Source organism: Cervus canadensis, chromosome 24 (genome assembly GCF_019320065.1).
Source record: "Cervus canadensis isolate Bull #8, Minnesota chromosome 24, ASM1932006v1, whole genome shotgun sequence".
Taxonomy (NCBI): Eukaryota; Metazoa; Chordata; class Mammalia; order Artiodactyla; family Cervidae; genus Cervus; species Cervus canadensis.
In genome coordinates, this window is record NC_057409.1 from 7,497,313 (window position 1) to 7,522,076 (window position 24,764).

At 46.9% G+C, this 24,764-nt stretch overlaps 1 protein-coding gene across 4 annotated transcripts in view; it reads left to right on the top strand.

The window, feature by feature from the left end:
* Positions 1-10,374: 10,374 nt before the first annotated feature.
* Positions 10,375-24,764, top strand: part of LOC122426653 (non-compact myelin associated protein) — a 45,899-nt gene continuing 31,509 nt past the window's right edge. Inside the window, exons 1-2 of one of the 4 annotated variants that reach the window (XM_043445740.1) lie at positions 10,391-10,439; positions 17,883-18,024. In XM_043445740.1, coding sequence (XP_043301675.1) covers positions 17,992-18,024 — 33 coding nt within the window. In that variant the 5' untranslated portion in view covers positions 10,391-10,439; positions 17,883-17,991. Of the gene's footprint in view, positions 10,440-17,882; positions 18,025-24,764 lie in introns of all 4 variants that reach the window. The other 3 variants (XM_043445742.1, XM_043445746.1, XM_043445743.1) reach the window with 3 other exon arrangements.

A 24,764-nucleotide genomic window follows, 5' to 3' on the forward strand; every position in this document is an offset into this window, starting at 1 on the left:
ATTCTTCCTAAGGCCCACTTGACTTCGCATTCCAGGATGTCTGACTCTAGCTGAGTGATCACACCATCCTGATCATCTGGATTGTGAGGAACCATTTTGTACAGTTCCTCTGTGTATTCTTGCCACCTTTTCTTAATATCTTCTGCTTCTGTTAGGTCCCTACCATTTCTGTTCTTTATTGAGCCCATCTTTACGTGAAATGTTCCCTTGGTATCTCTAATTTTCTTGAAGAGATCTCTAGTCTTTCCCATTCTATTGTTTTCCTCTATTTCTTTGCACTGATCACTGAGGAAGGCTTTCTTGTTTTTCCTTGCTATTCTTTGGAACTCTGTGTTCAAAAAGGCGTATCTTCTCTTTTCTCCTTTGCTTTTCACTTCTCTTTTTTCCCTCATAGCTCAGTTGGCAAAGAATTCACCTGCAATGCAGGAGACCCTGGTTCGATTCCTGGGTAAGGAAGATCCCCTGGAGAAGGGATAGGCTATCCACTCCAGTACTCTCAGGATTCTCTTGTGGCTCAGCTGGTAAGGAATCCGCCCCCAATGCAGGAGACCTGGGTTTGATCCCTGGGTTGGGCAGATCCCCTGGAGAAGGAAATGGTGACCTACTCCAGTATTCTTGCCTGGAGAATCCCATGGACAGAGGAGCCTGGTGGGCTACAGTCCATCGGGGCCCAAAGAGTTGGACACAACTGAGGGACTAACACTTTCACTTTCATACAACTTCATTTTATTAATGTTTTAATTACCTGTTTAAATGCCAAATCTCCAAATACAATCATATTCTGAAGAAATTATAAGTTAGGACTTCCAACATAGGAATTTTCAGGGAGTGGAAGGGATAGGAATGGGGGGAGTGGAACACAATTCAGCCTATAACAGAATTATGTTGAATAACATAACAGTTGAATTTGGAGTGATCAACAGCCTGGCCATGGCTGAAAACTCATGCAGTTTCTTAGCCTTCAGGTAAGAAAGCTACTGGGCTTCCCGGGTGGTGCAGTGGCAAGGAATCCGCCTGCCGACACAGGAGTCACAAGAGATGCAGGTTCGACTCCTGGGTTGGGAAGATCCCCTGGAGTAGGAAATAGCAACCTGCTCCAGTTTTCTTGCCTGAAGAATCCCCTGGACAGAGGAGCCTGGTGGGCTACCGTCCATAGGGTTACAAAGAGTTGGACACGACTGAGTGATTGAGCGCACACGTCCTCTCCCCTGGGCCTGGGAGAGGAACGATCTCAAGTTTCAGGTAAGTCATCCCCTCTCTATGGTCACATGCTGCTCTCCACCCTGGTCACACATCAGTATCACCTGGATGGTTGTAAGAAAGGATGTGAATGTCTGGCCCTGCCCTCAGAGACTTAGGTTCCAGGGACTCTGCAGAGCGACTTTGATCTCTTTTCAGAGCACTTGGGTGATTCTGAGGGACTGCCAGATCCCTGGGCTAGAGGATGTCCAAGCTCCCTTCCTGGCCCCAGCTGTGATTCAAGCTGACTTGGATTCTCCGTTCCTGGATCACCACATTCTCCAGGCCTTTAGGATCTTTTGAATATGTTTTCATTGAACAAAACATTATGATATTATAATTATCCTTTACATTTGCATAGCCCATTACTGTTTGAGGAAGTAATTTTAGGAACATCAGCTCATTCAGTCCTCATGGCAACTCTCTGGGTAGGCAGCAGACAGATATCACCCTCCTTTTACTTTTCCTCAAATCACTTACCACCTTCCAACGTGCCCTATCCCTGGCTTATTTATTTTTATTGTTTTCCCCTCATATCGGAATGTCAGCTTCATCAAGACAGTGGTTACTGTTTCTTTTTTTCATTGCTGGCACATAGCAAGCACTCAGTAAATATTTACATGGATGAATGAATCATAGAAAAGTAAACTAAAACACAGAAAGATTAGGAGATCGGCCTGGGGTCACACAGAAGGAAACGGAGTAGCTTCTCTGTGTGTGTATATTCCTTCTACTCCTGCTCTGGATTTCCTAGGGTGACTGTGATATTAGAGGGGACCAGGAGGTACCAGGGGAGAGCGAATCCAGCAGCAGAGAGAGATGCAAATAGGCTCACTGCTGCCAGGAAGCGCTCCTAGAATCCTAGATAACAAGACACTTTCCTTGCCAAGGTGAGGAAAGGCAGCTTGCACTGGCGGCCAAAGGGCTTCATTTACAGCCTCTCATTTTCACCCTGGGGACAGAAAAAATTTCCCTGGCAGCCAGTGAGATTGAATCATAGGGTTCCTAAAAATTATCATAAAAATGAGGAAGTTGTCAGGTGTGACATGGGCCAGTTGGTTAAAGGGACAGTCATGAGAGTCAAACTCACTGGAAGAAGCCTCAGATACAAAACAGCCCAATCTGCCATTTTACAGACATGAAAACAGAAGCCTTGAGACACCAGGTGGCTTGCTGGGGGTTCCAGAAGCCTGGCTCAGTCTTGGTCACTCTCTCCTTCACCTTCCATCACCCAGATGCTCCCAGAGTTCAAAAGGGAATTAACCCAAATGCAGGACCACAGCTTGGGGGAATGGGTCCTGCCTCCTCTGGATCACATCTCTGGGTACCACAGAGTACACATTTTAAGAAATTTATTTATGTATTTATTTATTTGACTGTGTCGAGTCTTAGCAGTGGCACACGGGGTTTTTGTTGTGTCATGAGGGATATTTCAATGTGGCACGTGGACTCCCTAGTTGCAGCACCTGCTCCGCAAGTTGGAGCATGAGGGCTCAGTAGTTGCAACTCCCAGGCTCTAGAGCACAGGTTCAGTAGTTGGGGCCCACGGGCTTAGTTGCTCCGTGACCTCAGTTATGCAGATGATACCACCCAAGTGGCAAAAAGTGAAGAGGAAGTAAAAACACCTCTTGATGAAGGTGAACAAGGAGAGTGAAAAAGCTGGCTTAAAGCTCAATATTTAAAACACTAAGGTCATGGCATCTTGTCCCATCATGACATGGCAAATAGATGGGGAAAAATAGATGGGCAGGTTTTGTTTTCTTGGGCTCCAAAATCACTGAGGATGGTGACTGCAGCCATGAAATTAAAAGATGCGTGTTCCTTCAAAGAAAAGCTATGACAAATCTCAACAGTGTGTTAAAAGCAGAAACATTACTTTGCCAACAAAAGTCCATACAGTCAAAGCTATGGTTTTTCCAGTAGTCATGTATGAATGTAAGAGTTGGACCATAAAGGCTGAGTGCCAAAGAATTGATGCCTTTGAAATGTGGTGCTCGAGAAGACTCTTGAGAGCCCCTTGGACAGTAAGGAGATCAAACCAGTCAATCCTAAAGGAAATCAAGCCTGAATATTGATTGGCAGGACTGATGCAGAAGCTCAAGCTCCATCTGATGCCAAGAGCCAACACATTCAAAAAGACCTTGATGCTTGAAAATTTGAGGGCAGGAGAAGGGGACAACAGAGGATGGGATGGTTGGATGACTCAATGGACATGAGTTTGAGCAAACTTCAGGAAATAATGAAGGACAAGGGAGCCTGGCATGCTGTAGTTCATAGGGTCGCAAAGAGTCAGACATGATTTAGCAACTGAACAACAACAAATGTGGGATCTTAGTTCCCAGACCAAGGATTGAACCCATGCCTCCTGCATTGCAAGGCAGATTCTTTACCACTGGGCCACCAGGGAAGTCCCCAAAGAGTACTATTTATATGGGCAACAGTCACGTGGACAATCACACAGTGTGCACTGTAGATGGTTAAGAATCATGGCTTCTGAGCCTTTTGGCCTTTGTTGCTGTCTTCATCCCCTTGGCTGAGAGGCAAGGCATTGATTTCAAAATCAACTGGCCTGGGTATGTTTGCTTCCTCTTTTTTTGTGTGCTGGCTGAATCAGTGTGGACTTGGATGTCTCTGGATTCATGAATCTCTGTGCTTTGTCTCCCCTGGAAATTGCATCCTAATCCTCTGTGACATTTGTCTTGTTTCCCGAGCAACCATCTCAAAAGCCATAAATAGCAGATTAAGGCTTTGAGGGCAGAAGTGAGAGACTGCACAGTTCCAGCCAGGAGATAAAAACCCAGGTGCTCAAAGGCTGGTTTGCAGCAACACCCTCTGCTAACAAGAAAACGGAGGTTATCTCGGTGCATTTGAATTCCTTCTATGTGGAAAGAGCAGTTTTTTGTTCTTTTTAAATCTCCCAGCGCCTAAGGATCCATATGGTACATCTGAAACAGGGGTGGTTTGTTGGGTAATTTCATGAGCCATTTTCATTGACTTAGAAAACTGTTTAACATAAACACCATCTTCTCTACAGGGAAAAAAAGAACACGGAAAATCCCCACATTTTACTTACATTCTGCCAAACTCTTCAAATCTTCATCAGTACATGGACATACATTTTGTATACATACACGTGCTGTTTTTATTTTCTGTTCCTACACTCATGCAAAAACATACTCATATCTTCTCTGATCTCAATATGCAGCTTTACTTCTGACACTTCTGGCCAGCAAATGTGTTCTGGGGAATGAGGCGGGGGAGGGGTAGGTAGTTTTCTTACACCAAGCAGTTGTGTGACACCAGCAAATGCCCTACAATTTAACTCAGTTCTGACACTGTCTCCCTGGAGATAGCATCTGATCCCACAGGTTAAGGGCTCAGTCCTACAAGACTGAGTCTCACTGCAGATGCTAATTAATGGTCCAGGTTATTACCTGTGCTTCTGATGACCTGGTGTAAATCAGAGGTTCCCAGGACCCTCTCCATGGGCTTGATTGATCTGATACAGTGGCTCACAGAACTCGGGCAAACTTTTTACTTACTAGGCTACTAGATTATTAGAAAGCATATTAAAGGATATGAACGAATAGCCATATGTATAGATACACAGGGTGAGGTTCAGAAGGGTCCTGACCACAGAAGCTTCTGTCTCCATGGAGCCTGGGGTGAGCCACCCTCCCAGCATGTAACATAGTCTTCTTTACCCACTGGGAAAGCTCTCTAAGCTTTCTTTTGGGTTTTTTTATGGAGGGTTCATTATCTAAACACAATTGATTAAATCTTGGCCACTGAAGACTAATTCAATCTCCAGCCCCTCTCCCCTCCCTGGATGTGTGTGTGGGGAGGGGGACACTAAAATTTTCAACACTTCGGGACTTCCCTGGTGGTCCAGTGGCTAAAATTTCACGCTCCCCACGCAGGGTCCCCAGTTTGATCCCTGGTCAGGGAACTAGATCCCACATGTCGCAACTAGGAGTTTTGCACGCTGTAACTAAAGATCTCACATGGTGCAACGAAGATCAAAGATCCTGCATGCCACAACTAGGACTCAGTGCAGCCAAATAAGTAAATACATAAGATAAATATTTTAAAAAAAATTCTAACCTTCTAATCACTCAGCTGGTCCAGCAACTAGCTCTCATCCTTAGGCTACTTGGAGGCCTTCCTAAAACCACCTGATCAACATAAACTCGGGTATGGTTGAAAGGGGTTTGTCATGAATCACAGATGACACTCATTTCACTCTGAAGCTCTTTTAGGAATTGAGGATAAAAACCAATTATTATAACGAAAGATGCCACTATTACTCTAATCACTCAAGAATCACAAGGTTTGGGGAGCTGTGAGCCAAAAACCATGGGCAACTACTAAAACATGTATTTCTTATTCTAAATCACAATTTCACACACGCATGTCTCCACAGCTGGAAACACCTGAGTCTTTTACATCTGGTGCATCTATTATGAGGCACAGTTGGCTTTACATTCTCTTCCCATTTGGGACTGTGATCATTTTAGTCTTTACATGCAGAGTATCACTTGATAATCCCTTTGCCTGGTGTGGCACCTTGGATGACCTGTTTGTGGTTTGCCCAAGGAATAAATCCTGGCCAGTGGGTCAGGCAGGTTCTGGACTGGGAGCTAGGGGGCTTCTGCCTTTACCTGGGCATGTATCTCCACCTCTCCAGGCTCTGTGGCGTAAGATCCAGGGACAACCTGAAGTTGCATCCAGCTCAGCAGAAGGAGGGGCAGTGATTCTGGTCATGGAACTGACTCTGGTCATGCCCACTGTTCAGGGCATGAATTGACTTGGCAGCAGATAGATGACTACGTGGCCTTCTTTGAACCTTCCTCTCTGTCGGCAATTCCTGTCTGCCTATCCTGCAGATTATATCTCAAATCTGACCACTTCTTTCCTCTTCCACTGACGCCCCCTGTTCCACACCACCCTCCTACCTGTGCTCCCTTGATCCATTCTTCTCAGCCAGCCAGGGTGATCTATTAAAAACATAGGTTAGGGACTTCCCTGATGATCCAGTGGTTAAGAATCTGCCTTCCAATTCAGGGGACATGGGTTTGATCCCTGGCCGGGGAACTTAGATCCCATGGGGCAGTTAGCCCACACACCACAATTAGAGAAGCCTGTGCACCGCAATGAAGACCCAGCAGAGGCAAAAAATAAAAAACAAACAAACTGGTTAGATCAGGCCACTGCCTTTCTTAACTCCCCATCCCCTGGGTTTCATGGTTCGTGGAATGAAATCTGCAATGCGGGGGACCTGGGTTCGATCTCTGGGTTGGGAAGATCCCCTGGAGAAGGGAAAGGCTACCCACTCCAGTATTCTGGCCTGGAGAATTCCATGGACTGTACAGTACATGGGGTCTCAAAGAGTCAGACATGACTGAGCGACTTTCACTTTCACTTTCAAGACCCTAGAAGATCTGACCTCTGCCTGCCTCTGATCTCATCCTGTTCACTCTGCCCTCCGCCCCCACTCCAGTCAACCACACTGACCTGGTAGGCTTTCCCTGCCTCCAGAACACTCCCCCAGCCACAGCTCCTCCTTCACCTACCTGCTTGTCCTTTCCATCTCCCAGCAGATGGTACTCACCCTTCCCTCCGTTTCTGAAGGAGCTCCTGCTCTCCCACCGCTAACAATCAAAAACAGCATGTTATGTCCTTCAGGGAACTTTTCACAGACTTTCCTTCTCTTGTGTTACCATCTTTTGTGTTTACACGTCAGCTGTCCCCATAGCCCCCCGGAAGGTGAAGTCTACGATGGGGCAGGGCCCGCACTGATGCTGCCCCACCTTGCAGAGTACCTGGCCTGTAGTGAACAGGAGGACGTAATAAATAAACTGAGAGTAGTTTAACGAGAGCCTTTTTATGCCTCTGCCTCACTGAGCTTGGCTTGTGTGTCTGACCCTGGTCAACTCCTTATGAGGGAGGCTGGTAAGAGGAAGAGTTGTTGCCAGACTGAACTTGAGTCTGCTCACGTGCCACCAGCAGAGCCAATCTATGGACACTGGGTTGTGCTGAGGGAAAGTACAGCGTTTATTGCAGGGCATCAAGCAAGGAGAATGGGCAGCTAGGATTCAAAAGACCTGAACTCCCCTGGCCTTTAGGCAAGAGTTTTAAAAGTATTATAGCAGTAGGGATAGGTCGCAGAGTACATGATCAGCTTATGGACATTCTTCTGATTGGCTGGAGGTGAGGTAACAGGGAGATGGTTTTTGAATCTCAAGCATCCACCTTCCTGTTCCAACCAGTCTGGAGTCTGTGTCCTTATGGTCAACATGTAGTCACCATTCTCCAGTGAGTGGGGGCAGCTTAGTTTCTGCAGGACAATGCAAGGATATGTGTCAGATTATCACTACATGTCTTCAGGAGGAAGTAGGAGTCCTTGACTCTATTTTCTAATCACTGACTGCTTGAATCTGCTCATTGGAACTGGAGAAGGCCAAACAAGAAGTCAGGGACACAGAGGGTCTTGTGCCAGGCAAGGCTTTGCAGGGTCCTGCTGAGTTTCAGAGTTTCATCCCCAGATCCCTCATGGCAGGTGTGTGCAAAGCCATTCTGACATGGCAGGTGTCCTATGACTTGGTAGGCCTGGGTTAAGGGAGAAGCAGAAGGTGGGGTAGAGCCATGGATGACAGAAGGCTGAAGGTCACTGACTCCGTCAGAGGGAACCCTACCAGAGATGCTAAGGTCCCCTTGGGTCAGTATGTCTACCACCCCAGCCCCTACCACCTAGCATAAAAATTCTTCCATTTATCTAGTGTTTTGTAAGCATTATCTCATTTTTAATTCTCACCACAAGTATACTGGGGTAAGTATATTATCTTCATTCAACTGAAAGAAACTGAGTCTCGAGAGGTTTTATTTAAAAAAAACAAAAGCAAAAACTGCTCCTGCCTTGCAATTAGCAAGCAATGGAGTCAGGATTGGAACTTGAGACCATCTGACTTTAGAGCTCTTGACCCCCTGCACAGCCCAGCAAGAGCTTCTGGAAGCATCTTGAGGTGGCCTCACAGATCTCAGTTCTCAAGGCCAGAGTGATCTCTCAGTGGACTCCCCCCGCCTTCTGCCTTCCTTCAAGCCCCTGCTGTGAAGACAGACTGCCTCTCCCATCACAGAGGAGCTCTCTGAAGCCAAAGACCATGTTTCAGGTATTTGGTAAAGAAGCAGAAACACAGGCTGCTCTGACTTCCCATGTCCTGGGGCAACTCTTGCCTTCTGAGATGGATAGCATCCTGCCTATGGAAAGTGTCTCTGTCTCAATAAACCTGCTTTCACTTAAAAAATAAAAAAGTAGAATGATAGAATTACACTTCTTTTTTTATTGAAGTGTAGTTGATGTATCAATATAAGTTACAGGTGTACAATATAGTGATTCACAGAATTTCACTTCTTAACCAATCCTTGTTAATAAACATCACCAGAGTTTCCTACGAAAATACAGTGGTTCTCTCTTAGTCCTCAGTCAACTTGGGAGGAAGTTATCAAGGCTTTGACAGCATCTCATAGGCACCAGTGGCAAAGCAATAGGCCCCAAACCAAACACTTTCTAGAAATAATTTGAAGACACAATGGGGAAACCTGACTCTACTCCTGGTTCTGTCATTCCCCTGCTGCATGACTGTGGGCACCTCTGCTTCCTGGGCCTCAGTTTCCTGTTTGTAAACGGGGGATCCCTTAAGATCTCTTCTCCTTTTCTATGAATATTGATTGAGGGCCCATTGTGTGTCCATAATAGAATGCTAGGCTTCACGGATCCAGCCACAAACCAGCCTGACATAGGAGACCGCCAGATTCTATAGGGCAGAGCTTTTGACACTCATCAGCTGGCAAACCTCCCCTGTAACATTCTGTGATTGGCCAGACCCCAACCTCCCCCAAACCCTTCAGTCCGATTAGCATAATCCCAATTCATTTACTTATTTGGCCTCACCACGCAGCTTGGAGATCTCAGTTCCCAGACCAGGAATGGAACACATGCTCCTTGCAGTGGAAGCGTGGAGTCCTAACCACTGGACCGCCAGGGAATTCCCCACACAATCCAACTTTAAAGACAGCTATACAGAGACAGCCACTACAGAGAATAGTATGGAGGTTCCTTAAAAAACTAAAAACGGAACTACCATATGATCCAGCAATCGCACTTTTAAGCATAAACTCGGAGAAAATCATACTTCGAAAAGGTTCCTGCACCCTAGTGTTCATTGTAGCACTATTTACAATAGCCAGGACATGGAAGCAACCTAAATGTCCATAACAGAGGAATGGATAAAGACATGGTTCATATATTGCTCAGCCATTAAAAAAAAAAAAAATTAATGCCATTTGCAGCAACATGGATGGGCCTAGAGATTGTCGTACTGAGTGAAGCAAGTCAGACTCAGAAAGACAAATATCATGTGATTCAGCTTAATGTGTAATCTAAAAAAAGGGTACAAATGAACTTATTTACCTGAAGTAGAGTCACAGAGAACACACTTATGGTTACCAGGGGATGGCGGAGTGGGGAGGGATAAACTGGGAGATTAGAATTGACATATACACACTACTGTATATAAAATAGATGACATTAGTATAGAAAGTAAATGACTAATGAGAATCTATTGTATACAATAGGGAACGCTACTCAATACTCTAATGGCCTGTATTCCAAAAGAATCTAAATAAAGGGTGGATATAACTATTTGTGTAATTGATTCACTTGGCTATATAAGTAAAAGTAACACAACTTTGTAAATCAACTATACTCCAATAAAACAATTTTTAAGGCTACAAATATTATTAAAAAAAAAAATAGACACCTAACAAACTCCCTGCAGTTCACATCTAGCTAGCCTGGCGTATTTAAAGCTCCTTCTCCCTTTCGGCCCTGGCTGAAGTGGCCTTGGTGGACCGAGTGGCTGGGGGTGGGCGAACTGGATCCCCAAGAAGGACCTGGGCCAGGAGAAGCGCGAGGACGCGGCGGGGAAGCGCCGCCCAGCCAGTGCCCCGAGCCTGGCGCCCCTGGGGCGGCCCCCAAGGCAGGGACCGAGGGGGCAACGGGGCCCCTCCCGGGATCACCTGCGCGCGATGGGGCGGGGCCGGGGGCGGGATCCCGGGGCGGCCGGAGCCGGGGCCGCTTCTGCGGCGCTGGCGGGAGGCGGATTAGGGCGGCGGCCGGTGCGCGGGGCTCCCCCGAACAGGTAGGAGGCGCGGGAAGCGGGGGACCCCGAGGCTCCGGGGGCACGGGTGGTCCGGCTCGGGCGCGACGGGTCACAGTCCACCTGCCGGCCGCGATCCTCGGAGGGGAGCCGGGAGAGGTAAGGTGAGGGGTCCCCAAGTCCCACCCATCCCCCTTCGTTGGAGGAAGTGCCTGGGGTCTGCGCCCGGAGGGCGGTGGTTTGTGATCCGAGTGGAGAGGGAGGTCGGTTGTCTTTTTCGGGCTTTGGAAATGGGGATGGGACACGCGTCGCAAGCTCGACCCTCGCGGAGAAGCCTGCATTTGGGGCGTGTTATTCCGAGCATCCGGCTGGCGAGTTGTTTCCTTGACCCACCTCCCTCACTAAGCCTCGGGCGGAGGGACCGAGACTCCCAGGAGAAAAGAGACCCGGCCAGCCAGGAGGTAGAAGAGATTTTTAAACCACTTAGGACCTCTGTTGGCTTCATCTGTGAAATGGGCGTCTGTGCGGAGGCCCCTTTTGGAGGAAGATCTGCAGTGAAAACCCACAGCCAGGAGGAAGAACCCAGGGTTCTAGTTCAGATCAGCCAACTCAGCAGCTCCGGAGAAAGGAGGCGGGGACACGTTCTGTGGTCTGGTACCTGTCAGGAGGAGGACAAGGGTGTGTCATATACTAGGCGGGCTTCGAAGGATCTAGGAATCTCTCTAGTCTGGGAGGAGGGCCAGGAGGGTTATTCTCCCAGGTATCGTGGGATTGAGTATCTTCCCAGGTAGCGCTAGTGGTAAAGAATCCGCCTGCCAGTGCGGGAGCTGCTGGGTTAGACACAGGTCCAATCCCTGGCTGGGGAAGATTCCCCTGGAGAAGATTGCCAGGGAAGCCCCATAGACGGAGGAGCCTGGCAGGCTACAGTCCATGGGGTCACAAAGAGTCAGACACGACTGAGTGATGAAAGAACGACCAATAAAGAAAGCCTAGTGCTAAAGAGCTTTGGAATCAGTCAGCCTGGGCTTTGGAATCCCTGCTTTGCCCCTTAGGCGGCCGATAACTTAGTCTTGGGCAGGACTTTGCATTTCTCTATGGTTTGCGTTACTCCATAAACAAGGCAATTTCTTTGACAGATTGTCAGATAGCCCATATAAAGTACTTAGGACAAGGTCTTTATGTTATAGGCACTCAATAAAAATGAGCTATTAATTTCCACCAGATTGTAGCTCCTTGGGGACAGGGGCCTATGTCTCTTTGGTTCACCATTATTGGTGCCCCGTGGACTGAGGAGCCTAGTGGGCTCCAGTCCCTGAGGTCACAAAAGAGCCGGACACGACTTAGAGACTAAACAACAACAAAAATAGTAGGTCTCACTGCACATTTGTTGAATGAATGAACGATGAGTGAGTATGTAGTACCACAGTTGGCGTGTGGCAAGTAGTCAATAAATAGTGAATTTAGAGATGGCCAGACCCTAACAGATGGGTATGGATAGGAGACAGTGGTCTAGGTGGGTGGAACAGTGTAACAGATTAAGAATAAGCCCAAAGCAACAGATTTGGGGCACCCCTTCTTGAGGGGGCAGGGGGGCAACATGATAAGCTCAGCAGAGCGCAGAGTAGGGGAAGGCACACAGAATCCTGGGATCCTGACCTAGCGGCCACATGGAAGTACATGGAGCAGCTGGAATCTGGGTCGGTCAGCTGCCTTTCTCACATCCTCTAAGTGTCCATCCCCAAGCCACAGGGGTCAGGGGTGCCAAGAGACAGCAAAGGGCTGCGGGTGCCTGGTGAGAAGGGAAGATGAAACGGGAAAGGGGCTCCCATAGCCCCTTCATGGCAGTGGGACCTCCCTCGCCTCGTCCTGCTACCTCCTGGCTGCTGGTGAGGCAGCTGAAGGGGGCAGTGTGGGGCCAGGTGGGCGACCCGTCAGCGTGCATGCTGAGCCAGGCTCATGGGGAGCCGGGCCAGGGGATCGTGCTGGGTCTCTGGGGAAATCTGCTCTCATGGAATCAAAGCTCATCCCTGCAGCCGGTTCTCATGTCCTTCGTCTCCTCCTGTGGACCGTGGCCTCTGCCGCCTCAGGCCGGGAGGGAACTGTGTCCTCGAGGTGGAACTACTCTTAGCCAGGTGAGGAGCCTACAGCCTGTCTGACATCCTGGCAGGCAGCCTGTTGAGGGTCCCATCTCCCTGCAGTGACTAGGAAAGCAGAGATCTGAAGTGGAGGTGAGAGATTTGGGCAAACCCATCAAGAGGACGTGGGAGGCACTGTATCTCTCTAAAGAGCCAAGTTCAAAGCATTTTCTCTTAGCGCTTTCCATAATTGCTCATAATCATTTGATATCTGTGTTTCCCACTGACTTGTAGACTCAGGGAGTAAGCCTGCCTTCTTTCTCACCATATCCCCACCTACCATAGTGCCCCGCACATAGCAGGCGTTCAGTGAATGTCTGTGGAATACATGAACCCAGGCTAAGGACTGGGGCTCTTGGCTCCGAGAGGAGATCTTTGATGCTCCAGGGAGAGCATCTCTTTACCAAAGTGATGTAGACACCCCAAGTTCTTCCCCCCACTGCCACCCTCGTCTCCCATCCAATCCCCATCCCCTAGCTTGAAAGGCATGTCCCCAATCACACGTTCTGAGCCTCTGCCCTCTCTCCTGCCACCATCAGGGTCTTTTCTCAAGGAAGAATCCCCTGCTGGTAGAATTTACACCTCAGGGGCAGGCCTGGACACTGTGCTGCTTCTCCCAGCCTGATAGTCAGCCCCTAGAGACCCCCTAGGCTCTGAGAGGAGGAAAGAAACATCCAGTCTGATCCCTATCCTGCAGGATCACAGGGGATAGGAGCTACAGTTCAGTTCAGTTCAGTTCAGTCGCTCAGTCGTGTCCGACTCTGTGTGACCCCATGGACTGCAGCACGCCAGGCCTCTCTGTCCATCACCAACTCCCAGAGTGTATTCAAACTCATGTCCATTGAGTCGGTGATGCCATCCAACCGTCTCATCCTCTGTCGTCCCCTTCTCCTCCCACCTTCAATCTTTCTCAGCATCAAGGCCTTTTCAAAAGAGTCAGTTCTTCACATCAGGTGGTTAAAGTATTTGAGTTTCAGTTTCAGCATCAGTCCTTTCAATGAATATTCAGGACTGATTTCCTTTAGGATGAACTGGTTGGATCTCCTTGCAGTCCAGGGGGCTCTCAAGAGTCTTCTCTAATACCACAGTTCAAAAGCATCAGTTCTTCAGCGCTCAGCTTTCTTTATAGTCCAGCTTTCACATCCATACATGACTACTGGAAAAACTATAGCTTTGACTAGACAGACCTTTGTTGCCAAAGTAATGTCTCTGCTTTTTAATATGCTATCTAGGTTGGTCATAACTTTTCTTCCAAGGAGCAAGTGTCTTTTAATTTCATGGCTGCAATCACCATCTGCAGTGATTTTGGAGCCCAAAAAGATAAAGTCTGTCACCGTTTCCACTGTTTCCCCATCTATTTGCCATGAAGTGATGGGACCAGATGCGATGATCTTAGTTTTCTGAATGTTGAGGTTTAGGCCAACTTTTTCACTCTCCTCTTTCACTTTCATCAAGAGGCTCTTTAGTTCTTCTTTGCTTTCTGCTATAAGGGTGGTGTCATCTGCATATCTGAGGTTATTGATAGTTCTCCTGGCAATCTTGATTCCAACTTGTGCTTCTTCCAGCCCAGCGTTTCTCATGATGGACTCTGCATCTAAGTTAAACAAGCAGGGTGACAATATACAGCCGTGACATACTCCTTTTCCTATTTGGAACCAATCTGTTGTTCCATGTCCAGTTCTAACTGTTGCTTATTGACCTGCATACAGATTTCTCAGGAGGCAGGTCAGGTGGTCTGGCATTCCCATCTCTTGAAGAATTTTCCACAGTTTGTTGTGATCCACACGTCAAGGTCAAAGGCTTTGGCATAGTCAATAAAGTAGAAGTAGGTGCTACAGGAACCCTTAAAGACAACAGAGGGCTCCTTCAGGTGAGGACGCTGGAGTCCAGAAAGGATGAGATACACCCAGTGAAGAACTGTTAGGAGAGACCTCAAGTCCCCTTATCTGAGTGCTTTGTCACTGCCGTGGGCTGGGAGGTTCTCTGGGAATATGAATAGCTACAACACTTCCCTTTACTTTCCAGTCTTCCAATAAAGTAGAATGGAAGGTTATAAAAAGAAAGATAAAGTGGATTTTAAGCTGCCCAGTAAACCTTTTTAATTGAAAACAAAACAAAACAAAAAAAAACACCTCATATATGTTGAAAATAAAGACCCCAAATTATATACGTTCAATTTACTTTTTAAAAGATATATGTTTGATATTGGAGAAAAATAATCCAAAGCAGGAACCTCTCTAACCTGGGCCAGGTGTTGCTGGCCAAGCAGTGCCTGTGCTGGGGTGTACCCTGCAGGCCGCCACGCCAGGGCCTCTGCAGGCAGCCCAGAATCAGCGGTGGGTTGTTTCTCCTGGACCACCTCTAAGCATGGAGCACGCTGCCCTATCGGTTTCTGCACCTCCATCCATCCGGCCTCCTGATGCAGCCACTGGCATCTGGGTTTCTGACATCCCACTCTTTGCTTCGGGATCTGGCAGGGTGGATCCCTCTTTATCTTCTTTCAGAGGAGTTCCTCATCAGGACGATAGGTCCTCCGTGGGCAGGAGGAGGCAGGAAGAGAGAAAGGGGACTGAGCCAAGGCCAGAGCCTACCAGTCAGCAAGTCTCCGTGGATTCCTCAGCAGGGCTGGGTGTCAGTACAGTTGAGGGGTAGGGCCAGAGCGTGGCAGCTGGGCTGGAACCTCTCCTGTGGTTTGAAGCTCCCGGGGGTGGTGGCTGCAGCTTGGCCTAAGGAAGGAAAAGGGGGTGTGCCAATCTCTAAAGACAGGAGAGGCCTGTTCTTCAGCCAGGCCTGTGGTGAGGGGCCCCCTGCCTGGGCTGGACACTCCTGAGCAGTTGGGGCCCTCAGCAGGGCTGCCAGGTCCATGGTACCCAGTGGGCAGCTCGAGGAGGTGGAGGGGGCGATGTTGGAAGCTCCTGGGATGTCAGGCATCTGTGCAGACCCTGGATGGCCAGGGCAGCCTCAGCCAGCAGGGGAGGATGGGGCGCAGAGTGGGGAGGGAGGCCTTGGTTTTCGAGCTGTGGGATTTTGTTCAAGTCACATCACCTCCCTAAGCCTCGGTTTCCCAATTTATTAAAGAGGATGCTATCCAAGGCCCTCACTTATAAAGATGAGTTTCCCTTCCCCTTCAGAGAAGTTTGTGTCTTGGGACCTGTTGCGTCAGCTGTTCAGGCCAACGAGCATCAGGGTGTTTCAGTTCTTCCACAGTTCACTCATCATTCATTCATTCATTCACTCAGTCACTCACTCATTCTTCAAGACTAACACCTGCCTCTGGCCTGTGCCGGAAGTTCAGAGAGACCTCTTTTTCCTGCTGTGTGTCTGTTTCTTGCAGAGCCCCCAGCACGTGGGGCCTGACCTTCTACAGCTTCCATCTCTTCCTCCACCGGGGATCATCTCTTTCAGTCTGCTGTGCAATAAAAAGCAGTAGTGTGGGACTTCCCTGGCGGTCCGGTGGTTAAGTCACTGTGCTTCCAATGCAGGGGGCATGGGTTTGATCCCTGGTTGGGAAACTAAGATCCCACATGTCCTGTGGCATGGAAAAAATAAAAATTAATCCTATGAGGACTTCCCTGGTGGTTCACAAGTGGTTAAGACTCCATTCTCCCAATGCAGGGGGCATGGGTTTGATCCTTGGTTGGGGAACTAAGATCCCACATGCTGCACCACATGGCCAAAAAATAAATAAAAATAAATGAATAAAAAATTTAAAATGCAGTTGTGCAACTTGTTCCCCCAGCTGCCATCCCTGATCCCCTAACTCTCCTTCAGATATCCCTAAGGTTTTAGCCTTCAGGTCTCAGAGGGAAATGGTTAACAGTTAATGCCTGTTTGCTGAGGATTTGCCGGGGCCCACACAGCACTAAATGCTCCACATGCCTCAGCCTTTTCCCACCCACGGCAGCCCAGGATGTGAGTAGTTTTCCCTCGCTCCCTGCTGAGGTTCACAGAGGGCTGGTGGTCACAGAGCTAACTGGGGACGACATTTTGCCTTCATGGGCCCCTTCCTCCATAAAAAATATTAAGTTATATTAATAACTGTATTGGTACATTTAAACGTTTTCTTCATCCTAAAAGTTCCTGTTTTCTTCTGATTTTGAAAGAAATAAGAAACATTTTTTGTGAGCCCCCAAAAGTCTTGTGAGCCCTGGGCAGTGGGTCTCCTGGGTCCTGGAAAGACGCAGACCCTGAGGTTCGGCAGAAGTGAGACTGAGATTCCAGGAAGTCCTAACCTCCTCCCTGTATTGCCCTTCAGCAATTAAGAAAAAAAAAAAAAAAGAAGAAGAAGAACAGGCAAGAAACTGCAGAAAAGGGACTAGTTATCCAAACTTCTAATGCCTGTGGTGGTATTAGTAGTTCTTTCTGGAAAATGTCACTTGGTTTATTTCCTCACCTCCCCACCAACTCCTACCCTCTTCCTCACTATTTCTTAACCAAAATTTTTTCAAGAGCCAAGTCCACTCCGTCCTCTTTTGTGGAAACTGTAGATGCCCTACGTTGGTCTTCTCTCCAGCCTCAGACCTTAACGGTAACTGGTTTGCCCAGAGGACAAAAGAGGATTTATTTATTGTACAGAAGCAGCTCCATGTTCCTCCCTAATCCCCAGAAATGATGTCACTGCTCATAGTAATAATAACAGCAATTCATAATTTTGAGAGGTTTCGGTGTGCTGGGCATTTGCTAATCATTTGTAATCACTTGGCATGAACTGTCTCTTGAAAACCTAACCCTCTTGGAGAGTGGGAGGAAAATGCGATATCTTGTCAGTCCTCCAGAAGAAAAGGTGGCAGAATGTGAATCTGGAATCAAGGTTGACAAATTTAGTTATCTTTAAGCATGAGGTATGTCTATTAAAGAAAAGCAAGATGATATTTTTATCATCTCCATTGTGCAGATGAAGAAACTGAGGCTTAGAAAGACTAACTGAGATGCTCGAAAGGCAGGGCCGGGATGGGGACCTTAGTAGGGCACTAGGCTGGGTCTGTTAGTTTGTTGTCAGAGCATGAACCCCGTGATGGCAGGGACCATATCCCATGGTCTGCCCCATCATCTAGCACAGCGCCTTGGTACACAGACTTTCAGTGTGGAATGAGTGACTGACCTCTGCACTGTTCTCTAAGGACACTTACTCACTTTGGGTCCCTGCTCCTTGTCTTGGGACAGTCACTGCCTCCTGTCCCTGCAGTGCAGAAGTTGGCAGCTACAGCCCTGGGAGGGTCTATTGTTGTTTTTAGTCGCTAAGACATGTCCGACTATTTTGTGACCCCATGAACTGCAGCCCACCAGGCTCCTCTGTCTGTGGGGTTTCCCAGGCAAGAATGCTGGAGTGGGTTGCTATCTCCTTCTCCAGGGGATCTTCCTGACCCAGGGATCGAATCTGAGTCCCCTGCATTGGCAGGCAAGTTCTTTACCACTGGCTCACCACGGAAGCCCTTGGAGCAACTCAAAGCCCTGCTGAGATGAGGAATCAATCAAAACAGACCAAGGCTCAGGTATTCACTTGCCCATCGCTGCCCTTCCAACCCCGCCCCCCACCCCAGTCTGTAGAATCCCACCGACGGAGTTGACCTCCTGCCAAGGCTACTGCTCCCTGGAACTCAGAGATGAAGCCTGCAGAGACACAGGCAGAGTGCCAACCAGAAGAGAGTGGCTGAGGGAGTCTGTGTCTCTCTGCCCCCGGGCTCATTTTTTCTTTTCCTAGTGCCTCTGGCTCTTCCACAGGGCGCATTACCAGGCTGAGAGAAGTTCCCCCAGGGGAACTTGAATTCACTCACCAAAATAATTAGATGCCTAAGAAGTACAACTGTTCTAAAAGACAGTAAATCAAGCAGCAGATGTCATCTGAAGCAGAATGATTGAAGTAGATGGAACCAGATTTTGAAGTAAAGCATGATACTTTTATTAATACTTTAAAAGATAAGGAAAGACCTTTGTAGAATAATGCAAGAACAAGAAATCATAGCAGAGAACCAAAGCAAAAGATTAGCTATGAAACTTATCGTTGTTGGTTAGTTGCTAAGTCGTGTCCCACTCTTTTGCTACCCCATGGACTGCAGCCCACCGGGGTCCTCTGTCCATGGGATTTTCTTGGCAAGAAGACTGGAGTGGGTTGCCATTTCCTCCTCCAGGGGATCTTCCCGACCCAGGGATCAAACTGTGATGCCTGCTTGGCAGGTGGATTCTTTACCCCTGAGCCACCAGGGAAGCCCATGAAAGATATACTGTTTAAAATGAAGGACACGACCTGGCAGAAGTCCTTGCCTCCCCTCCACTTAGCTTCAGGTCAGAAGCGCCACAGAGGAAGGCACTCTGTTCTCACGTTCCGCAAGCAGAACAGAGCTCTGCAATCCAGCTGGACCCTGTGCTCCAGAGACAAAAGAGGCATTGCTATCTCAGCCTGTTCCTTTCTCCACTTCTTTATTCAGAAATGCTTCACATCGCCTCATTATACGTCTTGGGCCAATATGGCTGAAACATCAACTCTGAATCAGGCTCTTGCGCAAAAGAAAATAAAACAAATTTGTAGTGAAAAAAAAATAAAGGACACAATAGATGGTATAAACATCAGGTTGGATACAGCTAAATTAACATTTCCCAGGTGGTGCTAGTGGTAAAGAGCCTGCCTGCCAATGCAGGAGACATAGGAGACGTACGTGGGTTAGATCCCTGGGTCAGGAAGATCCCCTGGAGGAAGGCATGGCAACCCACACCAGTATTCCCCTAGAGAATCCCATGGACAGAGAATCCTTTCCAGGCTGTGGTCCATAGGGTCAGAAAGAGTCAGACACAACTGAAGCAACTTAGCACGCATGCATGCAGTAAAGAGGAAAATCAGATTGAGAACTATCCCAGAAGGAAGCAGGAAAAAAATAAAGAGATAACAAATGAAAAAGAAAATCTAAGAGAGACGGAGAGTAAAAGTAGGTGTCCTGAAAGAAGACGAAAAATGGAGAATAAGGAAGAATTGAAGAAATAATAGAGATTATATGTTCCAGGATTAAAGGAAAATGAATGAAATCATACTGAAAGGACTCATGGAGTCACCAACAGCAGAAAAATCCATACAAAATATCATGATAAAATTGAAAAGCTGAAAGACAGTGAGAAAGGGCAGAGAGAACTAGCCTCCCTTACAAAGTGCCAAGATTTAGACTGATGTTATACATCTCAATAATAGCACTTGATCAAGGAAGTCAAAGAATAATGTTATTATAAGAATTGAAAGAAGAGAACCCTTTCGATCCAGAATTTTAAAGGCAGCCAAATCGTCATTCAAACATGAGGTCATACTAAAAATATTCTTAGACAAATAAAGCCTTAGAAGGTGGAATACACAAAGACCCACATTGAAAATACTCTGAAGGAACTACTTAAATAATAAAAGAAACAAATCCAGGAGCTGCAGCAGGAGCTGCCGGAAGTCAGGGTGTTTCAGCCTGGGGTCAATGCAAGAAACAGAAACAGAACTCCGCATTTTCGGTAGGAAGGGATTTTATGCACCCTGTTCTTTTAAAATACTGGAAAGGCTGGAGGCTTCCAAAGCGCTGCATACTGGAGCGCTCTGGCACCTGCCATAGTCAGGAAGGTGAAGGACTCACGAAGCTCGCGCAACTGCTGAATTGAAGGATACACAACCATGGTCATGTGATCCGGGGATTCAGATGCTGGTCTGCTGTAACTGCCTGGATTCTGAATCTCAGAGTCTGGCTGCAACACTCACTCCTTTTTTTAAAAGAGGACCTGCCTTGGGCCCAGACCCTTTGGGAGGTAACACTGTCCAGCTAGAATGACACTGATCTGTTTCATCTAATTTATTTTGTTGCTTTCTATTGATGGCAAGTTTTCCATTTTCAGAAACGATAGAATTATTCTGTTTACAGGTTATTTTTTGAATGTTTTAAAGGATAAGTAGGTCCAGGGATCTCAAGCCATCGTGATTGGTGCAAACAATTATTATAAGTAGTCAGAGGTGGAAGAGGTGTTCTGGGGAGGAGGAGACAGTTGAGTGTCATGACCGAGGAAGGTTTAGATTGGGGTAGCATTGGGAAGATGGCACTGGAGAAAAGGCCAGTTTGCTGATTATCTGTCCCTGTGTAACCAACTGCTCTAAGACTTCGTGGCTTGATGGCTGTATAGGTTGAGCGGGCTCAGGGGAGAGGTCTTCACTTGGGGTCTGACACGTGCCTTCTGCCTGACATTCACAGCTCACGGCTCAGCTGGCCTGGGTGTCTGTGTGGCTCACTCACGTGGCGACTTAGTGACACGTGGCTGACAGCTGGGACCACAGCCGGGGCGGTCAACTAGCACATCTGCCTGTGGCCTCTGCACGTGCCTGGGGCTTCTCAGAGCATGTCAGCGGGGTGCCGAGAAGGAGCGAGCATTCTGAGAGGCAGGGAGCAGAAGCCTCCCTGAAGGGCTTTACCCCAAGAGCCAGTGTCGCTCCTGCCATATCCCAGTGGTCCCAGCAGTCATGGGGCCCACCTAGATTCAAGGGAGTGGAGAAACAGACTCCATCTCTTCAGTGGGGAGATACTGTGCAGCTAGTAATAGCTTCCCAGTATGGGAGGCACAGGTGATGCATGGGTGAGTTTAAGGAGACAGGAAGTCACTCATTCCCTGCCTAGGGTTGGGAAGAAAGGGAGAAGACAGGTGCTGGTGGATAAAAGTGGAAAAGGTTCATGGAAGACTTTGGTTGATAAGACAAAGAATGATGGCTTTATTCTGTGACCAGCCAGAAGTAGATGGATAGTATCGGAATAAAAGAGAGACACCATGCAGAAGGCCAAGGTCACAGCAATTTTTTCTGCAACAAGGGATCCGTAGGGAAGACAGCTGGTAGCTTCTGTTCCTTTACAGTAGAATATCCCAGGAGCATGAAGGGGTAGAAAATACACAGACACACACACACACACACACACACACACTGCCCTCAATCCACTAAGCACTTCTTAGACAGTTATTGTATGGCAAGTGCATGGCCAGACCAGGCTCTGTGGAAATAAGTCTATGATTCATAAACCACTGGGCTATCCTGCAAACTCTGGTATTTCTACGTTCATTCTATAGCTTCTAGTTCTCCTCTTGGACTCCTTGTGGACCCAAAATCTTTGCTAGGACAATAAAAGGGCAAAAAGATAGGACACTGAGAAATGAACTCCCCAGATCGGTAGGTGCCCAATATGCTATTGGAGAGCAGTGGAGAAATAACTCCAGAAAGAATGAAGAGACAGAGCCAAAGCAAAAACAACACCCAATTGTGGATGTGACGGGTGATGCAAGTAAAGTCCAATGCTGTAAAGAGCAATATTGTGAAGGAAACTGGAATGTTAGGTCCATGAATCAAGGCAAATTGGAAGTGGTCAAACAGGAGATGGCAAGAGTGAACATCAACATTCTAGCAATCAGCGAACTAAAATGGACGGAAAAGGGTGAATTTAACTCAGATGATCATTATAATTTACTACTGTGGGCAAGAATTCCTTAGAAGAAATGGAGTAGCCATCATAGCCAACAATAGAGTTATAAATGCAGTACTTAGATGCAATCTCAAAAACGACAGAATGATCTCTGTTCATTTCCAAGGCAAACCATTCAGTATCACAGTAATCCAAGTCTATGCCCCAACCAGTAATGCTGAAGAAGCTGAAGTTGAACTGTTCTATGAAGACCTACAAGACCATCTAGAACTAACACCCAAAAAAGATGTCCTTTTCATTATAGGGAACTGGAATGCAAAACTAGGAAGTCAAGAGATACCTGGAGTAACAGGCAAATTTGGCCTTGGAGTACAAAACGAAGCAGGTCAAAGGCTAACAGAGTTTTGCCAAGAGAACACACTGGTCATAGCAAACACCCTCTTCCAACAACACAAGAGAAGACCATCATCAGATGGTCAATACTGATTTCAAACTGATTATGTTCTTTGCAGCCAAAGATGGAGAAGCTCTATAGAGTCAGCAAAAACAAGACCGGGAGCTGACTGTGGCTCAGATCATGAACTCCTTATTGCCAAATTCAGACCTAAATTGAAGAAAGTAGGGAAAACCACTAGATCATTCAGGTATGACCTAAATCAAATCTCTTATGATTATACAGTGGAAGGGACAAATAGATTCAAGAGATTAGATCTGATAGAGTGCTTGAAGAACTATGGACCAAGGTTCACGACATTGTCCAGGAGGCAGGGATCAAGACCATCCTCAAGAAAAAGAAATGTAAAAAGGCAAAATGGTTGTCTGAGGAGGCCTTAGAAATAGCTGAGAAAAGAAGAGAAGCTAAAGGCAAAGGAGAAAAGGAAAGATATACCCATTTGAATGCAGAGTTCCAGAAAATAGCAAGGAGAGATAAGAAAGCCTTCCTTGGTGATCAGTGCAAGGAAATAGAGGAAAAGAATAGAATGGGGAAAACTAGAGCTCTCTTCAAGAAAATTAGAAATCCCAAGGGCACATTTCATGCAAAGATGAGCACAATAAAGGACAGAAATGGTATGGCCCTAACAGAAGCAGAAGATATTAAGAAGAGGTGGCAAGAATACACAGAACTATACAAAAAAGATCTTCACGACCCAGATAATCATGATGGTGTGATCACTTACCTAAAGCCAGACATCCTGGAATGTGAAGTCAAGTGGGCCTTAGGAAGCATCACTACAAACAAAGCTAGTGGAGGCGATGGAATTCCAGTTGAGCTATTTCAAATCCTGAAAGATGATGCTGTGAAAGTGCTACACTCGATATGTCAGCAAATTTGGAAAACTCAGCAGTGGCCACAGGACTGGAAAAGGTCAGTTTTCATTCCAATCCCAAAGAAAGGCAATGACAAAGAATGTTCAAACTACCACACAATTGCACTCATCTCACACGCTAGTAAAGTAATGCTCAAAATTCTCCAAGCGAGGCTTCAACAGTAAGTGACCCGTGAACTTCCAGATGTTCAAGCTGGTTTAGGAAAGGCAGAGGAACCTGAGATCAAATTGCCAACATCTGTTAGATCATAGAAAAAGCAAGAGAATTCCAGAAAAACATCTACTTCTGCTTTATTGACTATGCCAAAGTCTTTGATCATGTGGATCACAACAAACTTTGGAAAATTCTGAAAGAGATGGAAATGCCAGACCACCTTATCTGCCTCCTGAGAAATCTGTATGCAGGTCAAGAAGCAACAGTTAGAACTGGACATGGAACAACAGACTGGTTCCAAATCGGAAAAGGAGTTCGTCAAGGCTGTATATCATCACCCTGCTTATTTAACTTATATGCAGAGTACATCATGCAAATGGCAGGCTGGATAAAGCACAAGCTGGAATCAAGATTGCCAGAAGAAATATCAATAACTTCAGATATGCAGATGACACCACCCTTATGGCAGAAAGCAAAGAAGAACTAAAGAGCTTCTTGATGAAAGTGAAAGAGGAGAGTGAAAAAGTTGGCCTAAACCTCAACATTCAGAAAACTAAGATCATTGCATCTGGTCCCATCACTTCATGGCAAATAGATGGGGAAACAGTAAGAAACTCTATTTTCTTGGGCTCCAAAATCACTGCAGGTGATGACTGCAGCCATGAAATGAAAGATGCTTTCTCCTTGGAAGAAAAGCTGTGACCAACCTAGACAGCATTTAAAAATCAAAGACATTACTTTGCCAACAAATGTCCTTCTGGTCAAAGCTATGGTTTTCCAGTAGTCATGTATGGATGTGAGAGTTGAACTATAAAGAAAGCTGAGCATTGAAGAATTGATGCTTTTGAACTGTGGTGTTGAAGAAGATTCTTGAGAGTTCCTTGGCTGCAAGGAGTTCCAACCAGTTTATCCTGAAGGAAATCAGTCCTGAATATTCATCAGAAGGACTGATGCTGAAGCTGAAACTCCAAAACTTTGGCCATCTGATGTGAAGAACTGACTCATTTGAAAAGACCCTGATGCTGGGAAAGATTGAAAGTAGGAGGAGGAGGGGACGACAGAGGATGAGATGGGTGGATGGCATTACTGACTTGATGGAAATGAGTTTGAGTAAACACCGGGAGTTGGTGATGGACAGGGAGGCCTGGAGTGCTGCAGTCCATGGTGTTGCAAAGAGTCAGACACGACGGAGTGACTGAACTGAGCTGAGGACAAGTGTCCTGAGTTTTGACTAAAAAATTGTGGTACAAGTGCAAGTCCAATTATTTAGCCTTACTGTATAAATAAATCAGGCATTTGTGAGGGTTTTGCATGCATAAGGCATTTAGCAATGC